At 53.8% G+C, this 17790-nt stretch overlaps 1 protein-coding gene across 1 annotated transcript in view; it reads right to left on the reverse strand.

The window, feature by feature from the left end:
- Positions 1 to 17790, reverse strand: part of LOC142302135 (uncharacterized) — a 30008-nt gene that overhangs the window by 11797 nt on the left and 421 nt on the right. The window contains exon 2 of the mRNA XM_075343219.1: positions 419 to 544. Coding sequence (XP_075199334.1) covers positions 419 to 544 — 126 coding nt within the window. The remainder of the gene's footprint in view (positions 1 to 418; positions 545 to 17790) is intronic.

Raw genomic sequence — 17790 nt, forward strand, 5'->3', positions numbered from 1 at the left:
ACACAGAGACAGAAAAATGCTACAGAGGAGACCCAGGAGGATCCCACTGCTGACACAGAGACAGAAAAATGCTATGGCGGAAACCCAGGAGGACCCCACTGCTGAAACAGAGACAGAAAAATGCTACAGAGGAGACCCAGGAGGACCCCACTGCTGACACAGAGACAGAAAAATGCTACAGAGGAAACCCAGGAGGACCCCACTGCTGACACAGAGACAGAAAAATGCTATGGAGGAAACCCAGGAGGACCCCACTGCTGACACAGAGACACAAAAAACCCAAAATGTACGTAAGTAACCACAATCCTTCTGGGAAATCGTCTTGTGGACAGATGAGACCAGGATAGAGCACATCATTCTGCTGTTTACCGAAAACGGAATGAGGCTACAAAGTAAAGATCACAGCTTACACACTTACCCCCGATTATATTCTGGGTGGTTCCCTCTGTGGTGGACACCAGAGATGAGTTTCCGGAGCTCTGTGCCACGTTGGCATGTTGTATTATGGCATTTTTAATGTGGATAGGCAAAGGCTGAATAAATGCTGGAAAATAAAGAAAAAATATTCCAAAATTTGCATTATTAGGGTGTTCAAGACTTCCATACCGTGCACATCACAATGTATGATTGCAGGGGTCCCTCCAAACAACACCTCATATCTCAGCTTCCTGCACCCCTGAGAGTGTGGTGTGCGGGGGAGGACGAATATTGGGATTTTTCCTTATACCGGTACTACTGTGGCCTCCTCTCGGGGTCATTCTCTACGAATCGCTCACATCCGCTCTCCTGTCCTGATTGATGTCCCTGTGCTTTACAGTCATTCATCAAAAAACCTGGTTACATTAAAGTCAATGGAGCTGGGAATGGATCTGTTATTATAGACTCCTATTATGGACCAAAAAAGAGGCACACAGAGACCCACACACATAGAAAGAGACACACACACAAAGAGAGACAGAGAGAGACGCACACATAGAAAGAGACACACAGAGAGAGAGACACACACAGAGAGAGACACACACAGAGAAAGAGACACAGACAGAAAGAAACACACAGAAAGAGACACACACAAAGACACACACAGAAACAGACACAGAAAGATACACAAACAGAAACAGACATACACAGAGAGAGACACACAAAAAGGTATACACAGAGAGAGACACACACAAAAACAGACATACACAGAAATAAACACACAGAAACAGACATACACAGAAAGAGACACACAGAAACAGACATGCATAGGAAGAGACACACACAAACAGACATACACAGAAAGACAAACACAGAAACAGACATACACAGAAAGACACATACACAGAAAGAGACACATACACAGAAAGAGACACACACACATACACAAAGAGAGACACACACAGAGAGAGACACACACAAAGAGAGACACACACAGAGAAAGAGACACACACAGAAAGAAACACAGACAGAAAGCAACACACAGAAAGAGACACACACAGAAACAGACACACAGAAAGATACACAAACAGAAACAGACATACACAGAGAGAGACACAAACAGGTATACACAGAGAGAGACACACACAAAAACAGACATACACAGAAATAAACACACAGAAACAAACATACACAGAAAGACACACACAAAACCAGGCATACACAGAAAGAAACACACAGAAACAGACATGCATAGGAAGAGACAAACACAAACAGACATACACAGAAAGACAAAAACACAAACAGACATACACAGAAAGACACATACACAGAAAGAGACACATACACAGAAAGAGACACATACACAAAGAGAGAGACACACAGAGAGAGACACACACAAAGAGAGACACACACAGAGAAAGAGACACATACAGAAAGAAACACAGACAGAAAGCAACACACAGAAAGAGACACACACAGAAACAGACACACAGAAAGATACAGAAACAGGCATACACAGAGAGAGACACAAACAGGTATACACAGAGAGAGACACACACAAAAACAGACATACACAGAAATAAACACACAGAAACAGACATACACAGAAAGACACACACAAAACCAGGCATACACAGAAAGAAACACACAGAAACAGACATGCATAGGAAGAGACACACACAAACAGACATACACAGAAAGACAAACACAGAAACAGACATACACAGAAAGACACACACAGAAAGAGACACATACACAGAAAGAGACACACAAAAACAGACACACACAAAAACAGACATACACAGAAACAGACACACAGAAACAGACATACGAAGAACTAAGCATTCACAGAAACAGACATACACAGAATCAGACATACACAGAACCAGGCATACACAGAAAGAAACACACACAGAAAAAGACATACACAGAAAGAGACACACAGAACCAGGCATACACAGAAACAGACACACACAGAAAGATACACACAGAAACAAACATACACAGAAAGAAACACACACAGAAACAGACATACACAGAAAGAGACACACAGAACCAGGCATGCACAGAAAGAGACACACAGAAAGAGACACATAAACAGAAAGGTATACACACAGAAAGAGACACACAGAAACAGGCATACAAAGAAAGAGACACACACAGAAACAGGCAAACACAGAAAGAGATACACACAGAAACAGACACACACAGAAAGAGACACACACACACACACACAGAAAGAGACACATAAACTGTTTGGATGTTTGATGTAATACAGTCCCTGACAGAAGTTCTGTCGCTTATCCAGGTTATGTAAATAAAAGCTTATAACCTGACTTTAAATTCATCCATTGGTTTCATAAATTACTCTTTTGAAAGCTGAAACCCTCCCAAATTTGGTTTAATTTATGAAAATAAAGTTGCTGCAAAGCTGAAATATTGATCATTTAATGAATACAGAAAGGTCAGATTTTGGCAAGACAAAAGTTTTGTCGCCTTGTCATATAATGCACCCCATCCTAGTTTACATCCTCACCTGTGCTCATTAAATGATCGGTTAATTAGTGGGTGTGTATAAAAAGAAACACAGCACCCCAGATCTTCACATGAACTGCAACTTGACCTCTGACAACATGCCAAAAATCCACCCTGGGACCAAAGCCTTGATTATCAAGAGGCTGAAGAACAAATCCACTGCAGAGGTGGCTGCACCTTTAATGTGTCTCAGTGTCAAGTACAAAGAATTAAATAAAGATTTGAAGAGACTGGAGATGTTTTTGACAAGCCCAGGTCCGGCAGAGCCCGCAAGACAACTGCTCAGGAGGAACGTTTGTTGGTTAGAAAATGCAAAGCCAGCCCCTCTTCCACTGCAGCAGAGCTCCAACAGGCCTGGTCACCTCAAGTCCCTGTGTCAGCTAGAACAGTTTGTAGGATTCTGTCTCGAAATGGCCTCCATGGTCGAATCAGTGCCCAGAAGCCAGCACTAAACAAAAGGCAATTAAAAGTCCCATAGCCTGCTAAACAGATGGACGCTGGAAAAGTGGCAGAAGGTGGATTTCTCTGATGAATCTTCAGTTGAATTACACCACAGTCGCCACAAATACTGCAGGAGACCTACTGGAGGCCGTATGGATCCAGGAAACAGTTACGTTTGGTGGTGGAAAGTTCATGGTCTGGGGTTACATTCAGTTTGGGGGTGTGCGAAACATTTGCAAGGTGGAAGGCAATATCAATAGCCTAAAATATCAAGAAGTATTAGCTACCGCTTACATTCCCAATCATAAAAGGGGTCAAATTCTGTAGCAGGATGGTCTCCATCTCATACATCCATCTCTACAACAAAGTTCCTCCTGGCAAAGAAGATCAAGGTGCTCAAGGACTGGCCAGCCCCGTCACCAGACATGGACATCATTGAGCATGTTTGGGGTAGGATGAAAGAGGAAGCTTGGAAGACAAAACCAAAGAGTCTAGATAACCTCTGGGAGGCAGGTAAGATGCATTCTCTGCTATTCCTGATGACTTCATCAATAAATTGTATGAATCATTGTTCAACCGCATGGATGCAGTTCTTCAAGCTCATGGAAGTCACATAGAATATTAAATATGGCTCTAGTAGCACCACAACTTCATTCACCAATGCTATGCAACATATCTTTGTATTAGAAGTTCATTATTTGTTTGAATTTCACATTACTTTCTGTGGGCGACAAAACTTTTGTCTTCCCAAAATCTGACCTTTCTGTGTTCATTAAATGATCAATATTTCAGATTTGCATCAACTTTATTTTCATAACCTAAAACAAATTTGGGAGGGTTTCAGCTTTCAAAAGAGTAATTTATAAAACCAATGGATGAATTTAAAGTCAGGTTATAAGCTGTTATTTACATAACCTGGATAAGCGACAGAACTTCTGTCAGGGACTGTATACTGGCTGTTTTGACAGTTACCCTGGATATTTATCAGGTGGACTACAGCAACCAATCACAGCTGTGCTTCTATTTTGCTACAGGTCATTAATAGCAGCTGTGATTGCTTGCTATAGGCAACAAAGGACATTGTTAGTATAAGAAGCTTATGTGTCAGGTAATATGATTTCAGTGGAGAGAGCGAGAGACTTAGTTACTATCCCGGGCAATGCTGGGTACTACAGCTAGTGCTACATAAATTACACTGCCATATGGTATTTAAATAAAAATCTCATATGGTGCACAAATAATAGGTACGTGCCGTATGGTGCATAAACAATACTACTATTACAGCACAGGTGGTGTTAAAACAATATGAAAAATTGCTGCGTAGCTAAGGGTTCATAAATAATGCCGCCCTAAGACGCATTCACCAAACTGTCATAGATTAACTGTTCCGCCATAACATGTGTGAATCAGCAGCCAATAGATAATTGGTGCATACCAAATATATATCAAGTGAATCGTACCGCCATATAGTGCACAGCTAATACATCAGACTTACCTATAAGGCATACAAGTGCAGCCACAATAAACAGAGAGTCTCTCATTCTGTCTTCCTGAAATACCGCACATATACATCTGGTACATGAGTAATATACAGGCGCCAGCTAACGCCGGGGCGCGGAGACCTGGGCACAGCACTATATCACCGCCAAACAATAGTGATGAACGTGGAAGGGACACGGACGTGTTACATATTTTGACCAATTGCTCATCGGAATAATGGTGACAGGAGGTGATTGTAATGAGTTGCGGTAATACGGTAAACAGTACATAGAGATGGCGACACTATCCTACACAGGGGACTGATCCGAGGGTGGAGGAGACCACGTCCTACACAGGGGACTGATCCGAGGGTGGAGGAGACCACGTCCTACACAGGGGACTGATCCGAGGGTGGAGGAGACCACGTCCTACACAGGGAACGGATCCGAGGGTGGAGGAGACCACGTCCTATACAGGGAGACTGCTCCGAGGGTGGAGGAGACCACGTCCTATACAGGGAGACTGATCCGAGGGTGGAGGAGACCACGTCCTATACAGGAGACTGATCCGAGGGTGGAGGAGACCACGTCCTATACAGGGAGACTGCTCCGAGGGTGGAGGAGACCATGTCCTACACAGGAGACTGATCCGAGGGTGGAGGAGACCACGTCCTACACAGGGAACTGATCCAAGGGTGGAGGAGACCACGTCCTACACAGGGGACTGATCCGAGGGTGGAGGAGACCACGTCCTACACAGGGGACTGATCCGAGGGTGGAGGAGACCACGTCCTATACAGGGAGACTGATCCGAGGGTGGAGGAGACCACGTCCTACACAGGGGACTGATCCGAGGGTGGAGGAGACCACGTCCTACACAGGGAACGGATCCGAGGGTGGAGGAGACCACGTCCTATACAGGGAGACTGATCCGAGGGTGGAGGAGACCACGTCCTATACAGGGAGACTGATCCGAGGGTGGAGGAGACCACGTCCTATACAGGGAGACTGATCTGAGGGTGGAGGAGACCACATCCTACACAGGGAACGGATCCGAGGGTGGAGGAGACCACGTCCTACACAGGGAACGGATCCGAGGGTGGAGGAGACCACGTCCTACACAGGGAACGGATCCGAGGGTGGAGGAGACCACGTCCTACACAGGGAACGGATCCGAGGGTGGAGGAGACCACATCCTACACAGGGAACGGATCCGAGGGTGGAGGAGACCACGTCCTACACAGGGAACGGATCCGAGGGTGGAGGAGACCACATCCTACACAGGGAACGGATCCGAGGGTGGAGGAGACCACGTCCTATACAGGGAGACTGATCCGAGGGTGGAGGAGACCACGTCCTATACAGGGAGACTGATCTGAGGGTGGAGGAGACCACATCCTACACAGGGAACGGATCCGAGGGTGAAGGAGACCACGTCCTACACAGGGAACGGATCCGAGGGTGGAGGAGACCACGTCCTACACAGGGAACGGATCCGAGGGTGGAGGAGACCACATCCTACACAGGGAACGGATCCGAGGGTGGAGGAGACCACGTCCTACACAGGGAACGGATCCGAGGGTGGAGGAGACTACATCCTACACAGGGAACGGATCCGAGGGTGGAGGAGACCACGTCCTACACAGGGAATGGATCCGAGGGTGGAGGAGACCACATCCTACACAGGAGACTGCTCCGAGGGTGGAGGAGACCTCGTCCTATACAGGGAGACTGATCCGAGGGTGGAGGAGACCACGTCCTACACAGGAGACTGATCCGGGGGTGGAGGAGACCACGTCTTACACAGGGAACGGATCCGAGGGTGGAGGAGACCACGTCCTATACAGGGAGACTGCTCCGAGGGTGGAGGAGACCACGTCCTATACAGGGAGACTGATCCGAGGGTGGAGGAGACCACGTCCTATACAGGGAGACTGATCTGAGGGTGGAGGAGACCACGTCCTACACAGGGAACGGATCCGAGGGTGGAGGAGACCACGTCCTACACAGGGAACGAATCCGAGGGTGGAGGAGACCACGTCCTACACAGGGAACGGATCCGAGGGTGGAGGAGACCACGTCCTACACAGGAAACTGATCCGAGGGTGGAGGAGACCACGTCCTATACAGGGAGACTGATCCGAGGGTGGAGGAGACCACGTCCTATACAGGGAGACTGCTCCGAGGGTGGAGGAGACCACGTCCTATACAGGAGACTGCTCCGAGGGTGGAGGAGACTACGTCCTATACAGGGAGACTGCTCCGAGGGTGGAGGAGACCTCGTCCTATACAGGGAGACTGATCCGAGGGTGGAGGAGACCTCGTCCTATACAGGGAGACTGATCCGAGGGTGGAGGAGACCACGTCCTATACAGGGAGACTGATCTGAGAGTGGAGGAGACCACGTCCTACACAGGGAACGGATCCGAGGGTGGAGGAGACCACGTCCTACACAGGGAACTGATCCGAGGGTGGAGGAGACCACGTCCTATACAGGGAGACTGCTCCGAGGGTGGAGGAGATCTCGTCCTATACAGGGAGACTGCTCCGAGGGTAGAGGAGACCACGTCCTATACAGGGAGACTGCTCCGAGGGTGGAGGAGACCACGTCCTATACAGGAGACTGCTCCGAGGGTGGAGGAGACGACGTCCTATACAGGAGACTGCTCCGAGGGTGGAGGAGACCACGTCCTATACAGGGAGACTGATCCGAGGGTGGAGGAGACCTCGTCCTATACAGGAGACTGCTCCGAGGGTAGAGGAGACCACGTCCTATACAGGGAGACTGCTCCGAGGGTGGAGGAGACCACGTCCTATACAGGAGACTGCTCCGAGGGTGGAGGAGACCACGTCCTATACAGGGAGACTGCTCCGAGGGTGGAGGAGACCTCGTCCTATACAGGGAGACTGATCCGAGGGTGGAGGAGACCTCGTCCTATACAGGGAACTGATCCGAGGGTGGAGGAGACCACGTCCTATACAGGGAACTGATCCGAGGGTGGAGGAGACTACGTCCTATACAGGGAGACTGATCCGAGGGTGGAGGAGACCACGTCCTATACAGGGAGACTGCTCCGAGAGTGGAGGAGACCTCGTCCTATACAGGGAGACTGATCCGAGGGTGGAGGAGACCACGTCCTATACAGGGAGACTGCTCCGAGGGTGGAGGAGACCACGTCCTACGCAGGGGACTGATCCGAGGGTGGAGGAGACCACATCCTACACAGGGAACTGATCCGAGGGTGGAGGAGACCTCGTCCTACACAGGGAACTGATCCGAGGGTGGAGGAGACCACGTCCTATACAGGGAACTGATCCGAGAGTGGAGGAGACCACGTCCTATACAGGGAACTGATCCGAGGGTGGAGTAGACCATGTCCTACACAGGGAACTGATCAGAGGGTGGAGGAGACCACGTCCTACACAGGGAACTGATCCGAGGGTGGAGGAGACCACGTTCTACACAGGGAACTGATCCGAGGGTGAAGAAGACCACGTCCTACACAGGAAGACTGCTCCGAGGGTGGAGGAGAACACGTCCTATACAGGGAGACTGATCCGAGGGTGGAGGAGACCACGTCCTATACAGGGAGACTGATCTGAGGGTGGAGGAGACCACGTCCTACACAGGGAACTGATCCGAGGGTGGAGGAGACCACGTCCTATACAGGGAACGGATGCGAGGGTGGAGGAGACCACGTCCTACAAAGGGAACTGATCCGAGGGTGGAGGAGACCACGTCCTATACAGGAAGACTGCTCCGAGGGTGGAGGAGACCACGTCCTATACAGGAGACTGCTCCGAGGGTGGAGGAGACCACGTCCTTTAGAGGGACACTGCTTCAAGGGTGGAGGAGACCACGTCCTATACAGGGAACTGATCCGAGGGTGGAGAAGACCACGTCCTACACAGGGAACTGATCCGAGGGTGGAGGAGACCACGTCCTACACAGGGAACTGATCCGAGGGTGGAGGAGACCACGTCCTACACAGGAGACTGATCAGAGGGTGGAGGAGACCACGTCCTACACAGGGAACTGATCAGAGGGTGGAGGAGACCACGTCCTACACAGGGGACTGATCCAAGGGGGGGAGGAGACCACGTCCTACACAGGGAACTGATCCGAGGGTGGAGGAGACCACGTCTTATACAGGGAGACTGCTCCGAGGGTGGAGGAGACCATGTCCTATACAGGGAGACTGATCCGAGGGTGGAGGAGACCACGTCCTATACAGGGAGACTGATCTGAGGGTGGAGGAGACCACGTCCTACACAGGGAACTGATCCGAGGGTGGAGGAGACCACGTCCTACACAGGGAACGGATCCGAGGGTGGAGGAGACCATGTCCTACACAGGGAACGGATCCGAGGGTGGAGGAGACCACGTCCTACACAGGAAACTGATCCGAGGGTGGAGGAGACCACGTCCTATACAGGGAGACTGATCCGAGGGTGGAGGAGACCACGTCCTACACAGGAGACTGCTCCGAGGGTGGAGGAGACTACGTCCTATACAGGGAGACTGCTCCGAGGGTGGAGGAGACCTCGTCCTATACAGGGAGACTGATCCGAGGGTGGAGGAGACCTCGTCCTATACAGAGAGACTGATCCGAGGGTGGAGGAGACCACGTCCTATACAGGGAGACTGATCTGAGGGTGGAGGAGACCACGTCCTACACAGGGAACGGATCCGAGGGTGGAGGAGACCATGTCCTACACAGGGAACTGATCCGAGGGTGGAGGAGACCACGTCCTACACAGGGAACGGATCCGAGGGTGGAGGAGACCACGTCCTACACAGGGAACGGATCCGAGGGTGGAGGATACCACGTCCTACACAGGGAACTGATCCGAGGGTGGAGGAGACCACGTCCTATACAGGGAGACTGCTCCGAGGGTGGAGGAGACCTCGTCCTATACAGGGAGACTGCTCCGAGGGTAGAGGAGACCACGTCCTATACAGGGAGACTGCTCCGAGGGTGGAGGAGACCACGTCCTATACAGGAGACTGCTCCGAGGGTGGAGGAGACCACGTCCTATACAGGGAGACTGCTCCGAGGGTGGAGGAGACCTCGTCCTATACAGGGAGACTGATCCGAGGGTGGAGGAGACCTCGTCCTATATAGGGAGACTGATCCGAGGGTGGAGGAGACCACATCCTATACAGGGAGACTGCTCCGAGAGTGGAGGAGACCTCGTCCTATACAGGGAGACTGATCCGAGGGTGGAGGAGACCACGTCCTATACAGGGAGACTGCTCTGAGGGTGGAGGAGACCACGTCCTATACAGGGAGACTGCTCCGAGGGTGGAGGAGACCACGTCCTACGCAGGGGACTGATCCGAGGGTGGAGGAGACCACATCCTACACAGGGAACTGATCCGAGGGTGGAGGAGACCTCGTCCTACACAGGGAACTGATCCGAGGGTGGAGGAGACCACGTCCTATACAGGGAACTGATCCGAGAGTGGAGGAGACCACGTCCTATACAGGGAACTGATTCGAGGGTGGAGGAGACCACGTCCTACACAGGGAACTGATCAGAGGGTGGAGGAGACCACGTCCTACACAGGGAACTGATCCGAGGGTGGAGGAGACCACGTTCTACACAGGGAACTGATCCGAGGGTGAAGAAGACCACGTCCTACACAGGAAGACTGCTCCGAGGGTGGAGGAGAACACGTCCTATACAGGGAGACTGATCCGAGGGTGGAGGAGACCACGTCCTATACAGGGAGACTGATCTGAGGGTGGAGTAGACCACGTCCTACACAGGGAACTGATCCGAGGGTGGAGGAGACCACGTCCTATACAGGGAACGGATCCGAGGGTGGAGGAGACCACGTCCTACACAGGGAACTGATCCGAGGGTGGAGGAGACCACGTCCTATACAGGGAGACTGCTCCGAGGGTGGAGGAGACCATGTCCTATACAGGAGACTGCTCCGAGGGTGGAGGAGACCACGTCCTTTAGAGGGACACTGCTTCAAGGATGGAGGAGACCACGTCCTATACAGGGAACTGATCCGAGGGTGGAGAAGACCACGTCCTACACAGGGAACTGATCCGAGGGTGGAGGAGACCACGTCCTATACAAGAGACTGCTCCAAGAGTGGAGGAGAAAACGTCCTATAAAGGGAAATGCTCCGTTGATGGTGGAGACCCCGCTGTATACAGGAAACTGCTCTGAGGGTGGAGGAGACCCTGCTGTATACTGGAGACTGCTCTGAGGGTGGAGGAGACCCCGCTGTATACTAGAGACTGCTCTGAGGGTGGAAGAGACCCTGCTGTATACAGGAGACTGCTCTGAGGGTGGAGGAGACCCCACTGTATACAGGAGACTGCTCTGGGGGTGGAGGAGACCCTGCTGTATACAGGAGACTGCTCTGAGGGTGGAGGAGACCCTGCTGTATACAGGAGACTGCTCTGAGGGTGGAGGAGACCCTGCTGTATACAGGAGACTGCTCTGAGGGTGGAGGAGACACCGCTGTATACAGGAGACTGCTCTGAGGGTGGAGAAGACCCCACTGTATACAGGAGACTGCTCTGAGGGTGGAGGAGACACCGCTGTATACAGGAGACTGCTCTGGGGGTGGAGGAGACCCTGCTGTATACAGGAGACTGCTCTGAGGGTGGAGGAGACCCCGCTGTATACAGGAGACTGCTCTGGGGGTGGAGGAGACCCTGCTGTATACAGGAGACTGCTCTGAGGGTGGAGAAGACCCCGCTGTATACAGGAGACTGCTCTGGGGGTGGGGAAGACTCTGCTGTATACAGGAGACTGCTCTGAGGGTGGAGGAGACCCTGCTGTATACAGGAGACTGTTCTGAGGGTGGAGGAGACCCTGCTGTATACTGGAGACTGCTCTGAGGGTGGAGAAGACCCCGCTGTATACAGGAGACTGCTCTGAGGGTGGAGGAGACCCCGCTGTATACAGGAGACTGGTCTGAGGGTGGAGGAGACTCCGCTGTATACTGGAGACTGCTCTGAGGGTGGAGGAGACCCCGCTGTATATGTCGCGGGCGGAGGAGGGGACGCTGCGCTCACCCACTGCTCGGGTCCGGCTACTGCTGCTGCTGCTCGGTGGTGGCTCGAGCGGTGGGCCGGATCCCGGGGACCCGAGCGGCGTTCCTCGCCCGTGAGTGTAAGGGGGGGTGGTGTGGTTTGGGGATATTTTCCGTGACGCCACCCACGGTTGTGGTTAGGTTGTGACACCACCGCTGCTCTGGATGGGGATCCCGGGAGCGATGACAGGGAGCAGCTTGGATGTTGGTTCTCCCCTCCGTGGGTGGGGGGGTTGGTTGTCCCGGGGCCTGGTGAGGGGAGGATGGCAGGCAGGTTACGGGGCCTGGTGAGGTGCAGGGTCGCGGGGGCAGCGCTGTGCCGCACGGCACGGTGGTACTCACTCAGCCAATGAATAATGCACGGAGTCTCTGGTCAAACAAACGGCTGGATGGATGGGTCCCACAGGCGGCTGCGGTGTTTCTCCTCCCGGTAGGTTGATGGTGACTGCCTTTCCCTGCACCTGTGTTGTGTTTACGGTTCCAATGGCTTCCCACCGGTAACCCGCTCCCCAGCTTGGATGGAGGCTGAGGGAGCCCCTTTTGCCCGCAGGCTCTGGCCCTGGGAACTTTAGCCTTGGCGGTAACTGTGTTTCCCGTTACGGTGTGAGCTGTTGCCTTCAATCGGGTCTTGGCTACTGGGAAACCCCGGAGGTTCCCTTCGCTAACGGATTTGACCAGTTTTACGGCGACTCCAAGCCTGGTCGGGGTCCGTAGGCCCTGCCGGATAGTGCTGGCTTCTCTTCACTCCCCAATCCGGTACCGGCGGGCCACCGCCCGTCCCCAGTCCTTACGGTTCACTCCAATCAGCCTCTCCTGCAGACGGTCACCACCGTCTGCCAACCTTGCTATATGTGCCCGGGCCACACACCCGGACACGGTCAGGCTGCTCCTCTACCACTTCACTTCTCTCACTCCAAAACTCATCTGCCTACTTTTCCCGCCTCCAGGACTGTGAACTCCTCGGTGGGCGGGACCAACCGCCAGGCCCACCCCCTGGTGTGGACATCAGCCCCTGGAGGAAGGCAACAAGGATTTGTGTTTGACCTAGATGTGCCTGACCGGGAGTGTGGGGTGTGTTGGTGTAGTACCTGTGACGACCTGGCTTGTCCAGGGCGCCACATATACAGGAGACTGCTCTGAGGGTGGAGGAGACCCCGCTGTATACAGGAGACTAGCCTGAGGGTGGAGGAGACCCCGCTGTATACAGGAGACTGCTCTGAGGGTGGAGGAGACCCTGCTGTATACAGGAGACTGGTCTGAGGGTGGAGGAGACCCTGCTGTATACAGGAGACTGGTCTGAGAGTGGAGGAGACCCCGCTGTATACAGGAGACTGGTCTGAGGGTGGAGGAGACTCCGCTGTATACAGGAAACTGGTCTGAAGGTAGAAGAGACCCCGCTGTATACAGGAGACTGTTCTGAGGGTGGAGGAGACCCCGCTGTATACAGGAGACTGGTCTGAGGGTGGAGGAGACCCCGCTGTATACAGGAGACTGCTCTGAGGGTGGAGGAGACCCCGCTGTATACAGGAGACTGGTCTGAGGGTGGAGGAGACCCCGCTGTATACAGGAGACTGTTCTGAGGGTGGAGGAGACCCCACTGTATACAGGAGACTGCTCTGAGGGTGGAGGAGACCCCGTTGTATACAGGAGACTGCTCTCAGGGTGGAGGAGACCCCGCTGTATACAGGAGACTGCTCTGAGGGTGGAGGAGACCCCGCTGTATACAGGAGACTGGTCTGAGGGTGGAGAAGACCCCGCTGTATACAGGAGACTGCTCTGAGGGTGGAGGAGACCCCGCTGTATACAGGAGACTGGTCTGAGGGTGGAGGAGACCCCGCTGTATACAGGAGAATGCTTTGAGGGTGGAGGAGACCCCGCTGTATACAGGAGACTGCTCTGAGGGTGGAGGAGACTCCGCTGTATACAGGAAACTGGTCTGAAGGTAGAAGAGACCCCGCTGTATACAGGAGACTGTTCTGAGGGTGGAGGAGACCCCGCTGTATACAGGAGACTGGTCTGAAGGTAGAAGAGACCCCGCTGTATACAGGAGACTGGTCTCAGGGTGGAGGAGACCCCGCTGTATACAGGAGACTGTTCTGAGGGTGGAGGAGACCCCGCTGTATACAGGAGACTGCTCTGAGGGTGGAGGAGACCCCGCTGTATACAGGAGACTGGTCTGAGGGTGGAGGAGACCCCGCTGTATACAGGAGACTGCTCTGAGGGTGGAGGAGACCCCGCTGTATACAGGAGACTGCTCTGAGGGTGGAGGAGACCCCGCTGTATACAGGAGACTGTTCTGAGGGTGGAGGAGACCCCACTGTATACAGGAGACTGCTCTGAGGGTGGAGGAGACCCCGCTGTATACAGGAGACTGTTCTGAGGGTGGAGGAGACCCCACTGTATACAGGAGACTGCTCTCAGGGTGGAGGAGACCCCGCTGTATACAGGAGACTGCTCTGAGGGTGGAGGAGACCCCGCTGTATACAGGAGACTGGTCTGAGGGTGGAGAAGACCCCGCTGTATACAGGAGACTGCTCTGAGGGTGGAGGAGACCCCGCTGTATACAGGAGACTGTTCTGAGGGTGGAGGAGACCCCGCTGTATACAGGAGACTGCTCTGAGGGTGGAGGAGACCCCGCTGTATACAGGAGACTGTTCTGAGGGTGGAGGAGACCCCGCTGTATACAGGAGACTGTTCTGAGGGTGGAGGAGACCCCGTTGTATACAGGAGACTGTTCTGAGGGTGGAGGAGACCCCGCTGTATACAGGAGACTGTTCTGAGGGTGGAGGAGACCCCGTTGTATACAGGAGACTGTTCTGAGGGTGGAGGAGACCCCGCTGTATACAGGAGACTGTTCTGAGGGTGGAGGAGACCCCGCTGTATACAGGAGACTGTTCTGAGGGTGGAGGAGACCCCGTTGTATACAGGAGACTGTTCTGAGGGTGGAGGAGACCCCGTTGTATACAGGAGACTGGTCTGAGGGTGGAGGAGACCCCGCTGTATACAGGAGACTGCTCTGAGGGTGGAGGAGACCCCGCTGTATACAGGAGACTGCTCTGAGGGTGGAGGAGACCCCGCTGTATACAGGAGACTGTTCTGAGGGTGGAGGAGACCCCACTGTATACAGGAGACTGCTCTGAGGGTGGAGGAGACCCCGTTGTATACAGGAGACTGCTCTCAGGGTGGAGGAGACCCCGCTGTATACAGGAGACTGCTCTGAGGGTGGAGGAGACCCCGCTGTATACAGGAGACTGGTCTGAGGGTGGAGAAGACCCCGCTGTATACAGGAGACTGCTCTGAGGGTGGAGGAGACCCCGCTGTATACAGGAGACTGGTCTGAGGGTGGAGGAGACCCCGCTGTATACAGGAGAATGCTTTGAGGGTGGAGGAGACCCCGCTGTATACAGGAGACTGCTCTGAGGGTGGAGGAGACTCCGCTGTATACAGGAAACTGGTCTGAAGGTAGAAGAGACCCCGCTGTATACAGGAGACTGTTCTGAGGGTGGAGGAGACCCCGCTGTATACAGGAGACTGGTCTGAAGGTAGAAGAGACCCCGCTGTATACAGGAGACTGGTCTCAGGGTGGAGGAGACCCCGCTGTATACAGGAGACTGTTCTGAGGGTGGAGGAGACCCCGCTGTATACAGGAGACTGCTCTGAGGGTGGAGGAGACCCCGCTGTATACAGGAGACTGGTCTGAGGGTGGAGGAGACCCCGCTGTATACAGGAGACTGCTCTGAGGGTGGAGGAGACCCCGCTGTATACAGGAGACTGCTCTGAGGGTGGAGGAGACCCCGCTGTATACAGGAGACTGTTCTGAGGGTGGAGGAGACCCCACTGTATACAGGAGACTGCTCTGAGGGTGGAGGAGACCCCGCTGTATACAGGAGACTGTTCTGAGGGTGGAGGAGACCCCACTGTATACAGGAGACTGCTCTCAGGGTGGAGGAGACCCCGCTGTATACAGGAGACTGCTCTGAGGGTGGAGGAGACCCCGCTGTATACAGGAGACTGGTCTGAGGGTGGAGAAGACCCCGCTGTATACAGGAGACTGCTCTGAGGGTGGAGGAGACCCCGCTGTATACAGGAGACTGGTCTGAGAGTGGAGGAAACCCCGCTGTATACAGGAGACTGCTCTGAGGGTGGAGGAGACCCCGCTGTATACAGGAGACTGTTCTGAGGGTGGAGGAGACCCCGCTGTATACAGGAGACTGTTCTGAGGGTGGAGGAGACCCCGTTGTATACAGGAGACTGTTCTGAGGGTGGAGGAGACCCCGCTGTATACAGGAGACTGTTCTGAGGGTGGAGGAGACCCCGTTGTATACAGGAGACTGTTCTGAGGGTGGAGGAGACCCCGCTGTATACAGGAGACTGTTCTGAGGGTGGAGGAGACCCCGTTGTATACAGGAGACTGTTCTGAGGGTGGAGGAGACCCCGCTGTATACAGGAGACTGTTCTGAGGGTGGAGGAGACCCCGCTGTATACAGGAGACTGTTCTGAGGGTGGAGGAGACCCCGTTGTATACAGGAGACTGTTCTGAGGGTGGAGGAGACCCCGTTGTATACAGGAGACTGGTCTGAGGGTGGAGGAGACCCCGCTGTATACAGGAGACTGCTCTGAGGGTGGAGGAGACCCCGCTGTATACAGGAGACTGCTCTGAGGGTGGAGGAGACCCCGCTGTATACAGGAGACTGTTCTGAGGGTGGAGGAGACCCCACTGTATACAGGAGACTGCTCTGAGGGTGGAGGAGACCCCGTTGTATACAGGAGACTGCTCTCAGGGTGGAGGAGACCCCGCTGTATACAGGAGACTGCTCTGAGGGTGGAGGAGACCCCGCTGTATACAGGAGACTGGTCTGAGGGTGGAGAAGACCCCGCTGTATACAGGAGACTGCTCTGAGGGTGGAGGAGACCCCGCTGTATACAGGAGACTGGTCTGAGGGTGGAGGAGACCCCGCTGTATACAGGAGAATGCTTTGAGGGTGGAGGAGACCCCGCTGTATACAGGAGACTGCTCTGAGGGTGGAGGAGACTCCGCTGTATACAGGAAACTGGTCTGAAGGTAGAAGAGACCCCGCTGTATACAGGAGACTGTTCTGAGGGTGGAGGAGACCCCGCTGTATACAGGAGACTGGTCTGAAGGTAGAAGAGACCCCGCTGTATACAGGAGACTGGTCTCAGGGTGGAGGAGACCCCGCTGTATACAGGAGACTGTTCTGAGGGTGGAGGAGACCCCGCTGTATACAGGAGACTGCTCTGAGGGTGGAGGAGACCCCGCTGTATACAGGAGACTGGTCTGAGGGTGGAGGAGACCCCGCTGTATACAGGAGACTGCTCTGAGGGTGGAGGAGACCCCGCTGTATACAGGAGACTGCTCTGAGGGTGGAGGAGACCCCGCTGTATACAGGAGACTGTTCTGAGGGTGGAGGAGACCCCACTGTATACAGGAGACTGCTCTGAGGGTGGAGGAGACCCCGCTGTATACAGGAGACTGTTCTGAGGGTGGAGGAGACCCCACTGTATACAGGAGACTGCTCTCAGGGTGGAGGAGACCCCGCTGTATACAGGAGACTGCTCTGAGGGTGGAGGAGACCCCGCTGTATACAGGAGACTGGTCTGAGGGTGGAGAAGACCCCGCTGTATACAGGAGACTGCTCTGAGGGTGGAGGAGACCCCGTTGTATACAGGAGACTGGTCTGAGAGTGGAGGAAACCCCGCTGTATACAGGAGACTGCTCTGAGGGTGGAGGAGACCCCGCTGTATACAGGAGACTGTTCTGAGGGTGGAGGAGACCCCGCTGTATACAGGAGACTGTTCTGAGGGTGGAGGAGACCCCGTTGTATACAGGAGACTGTT

The sequence above is a fragment of the Anomaloglossus baeobatrachus genome, chromosome 4 (genome assembly GCF_048569485.1).
Source record: "Anomaloglossus baeobatrachus isolate aAnoBae1 chromosome 4, aAnoBae1.hap1, whole genome shotgun sequence".
In the NCBI taxonomy this organism is placed as follows: Eukaryota; Metazoa; Chordata; class Amphibia; order Anura; family Aromobatidae; genus Anomaloglossus; species Anomaloglossus baeobatrachus.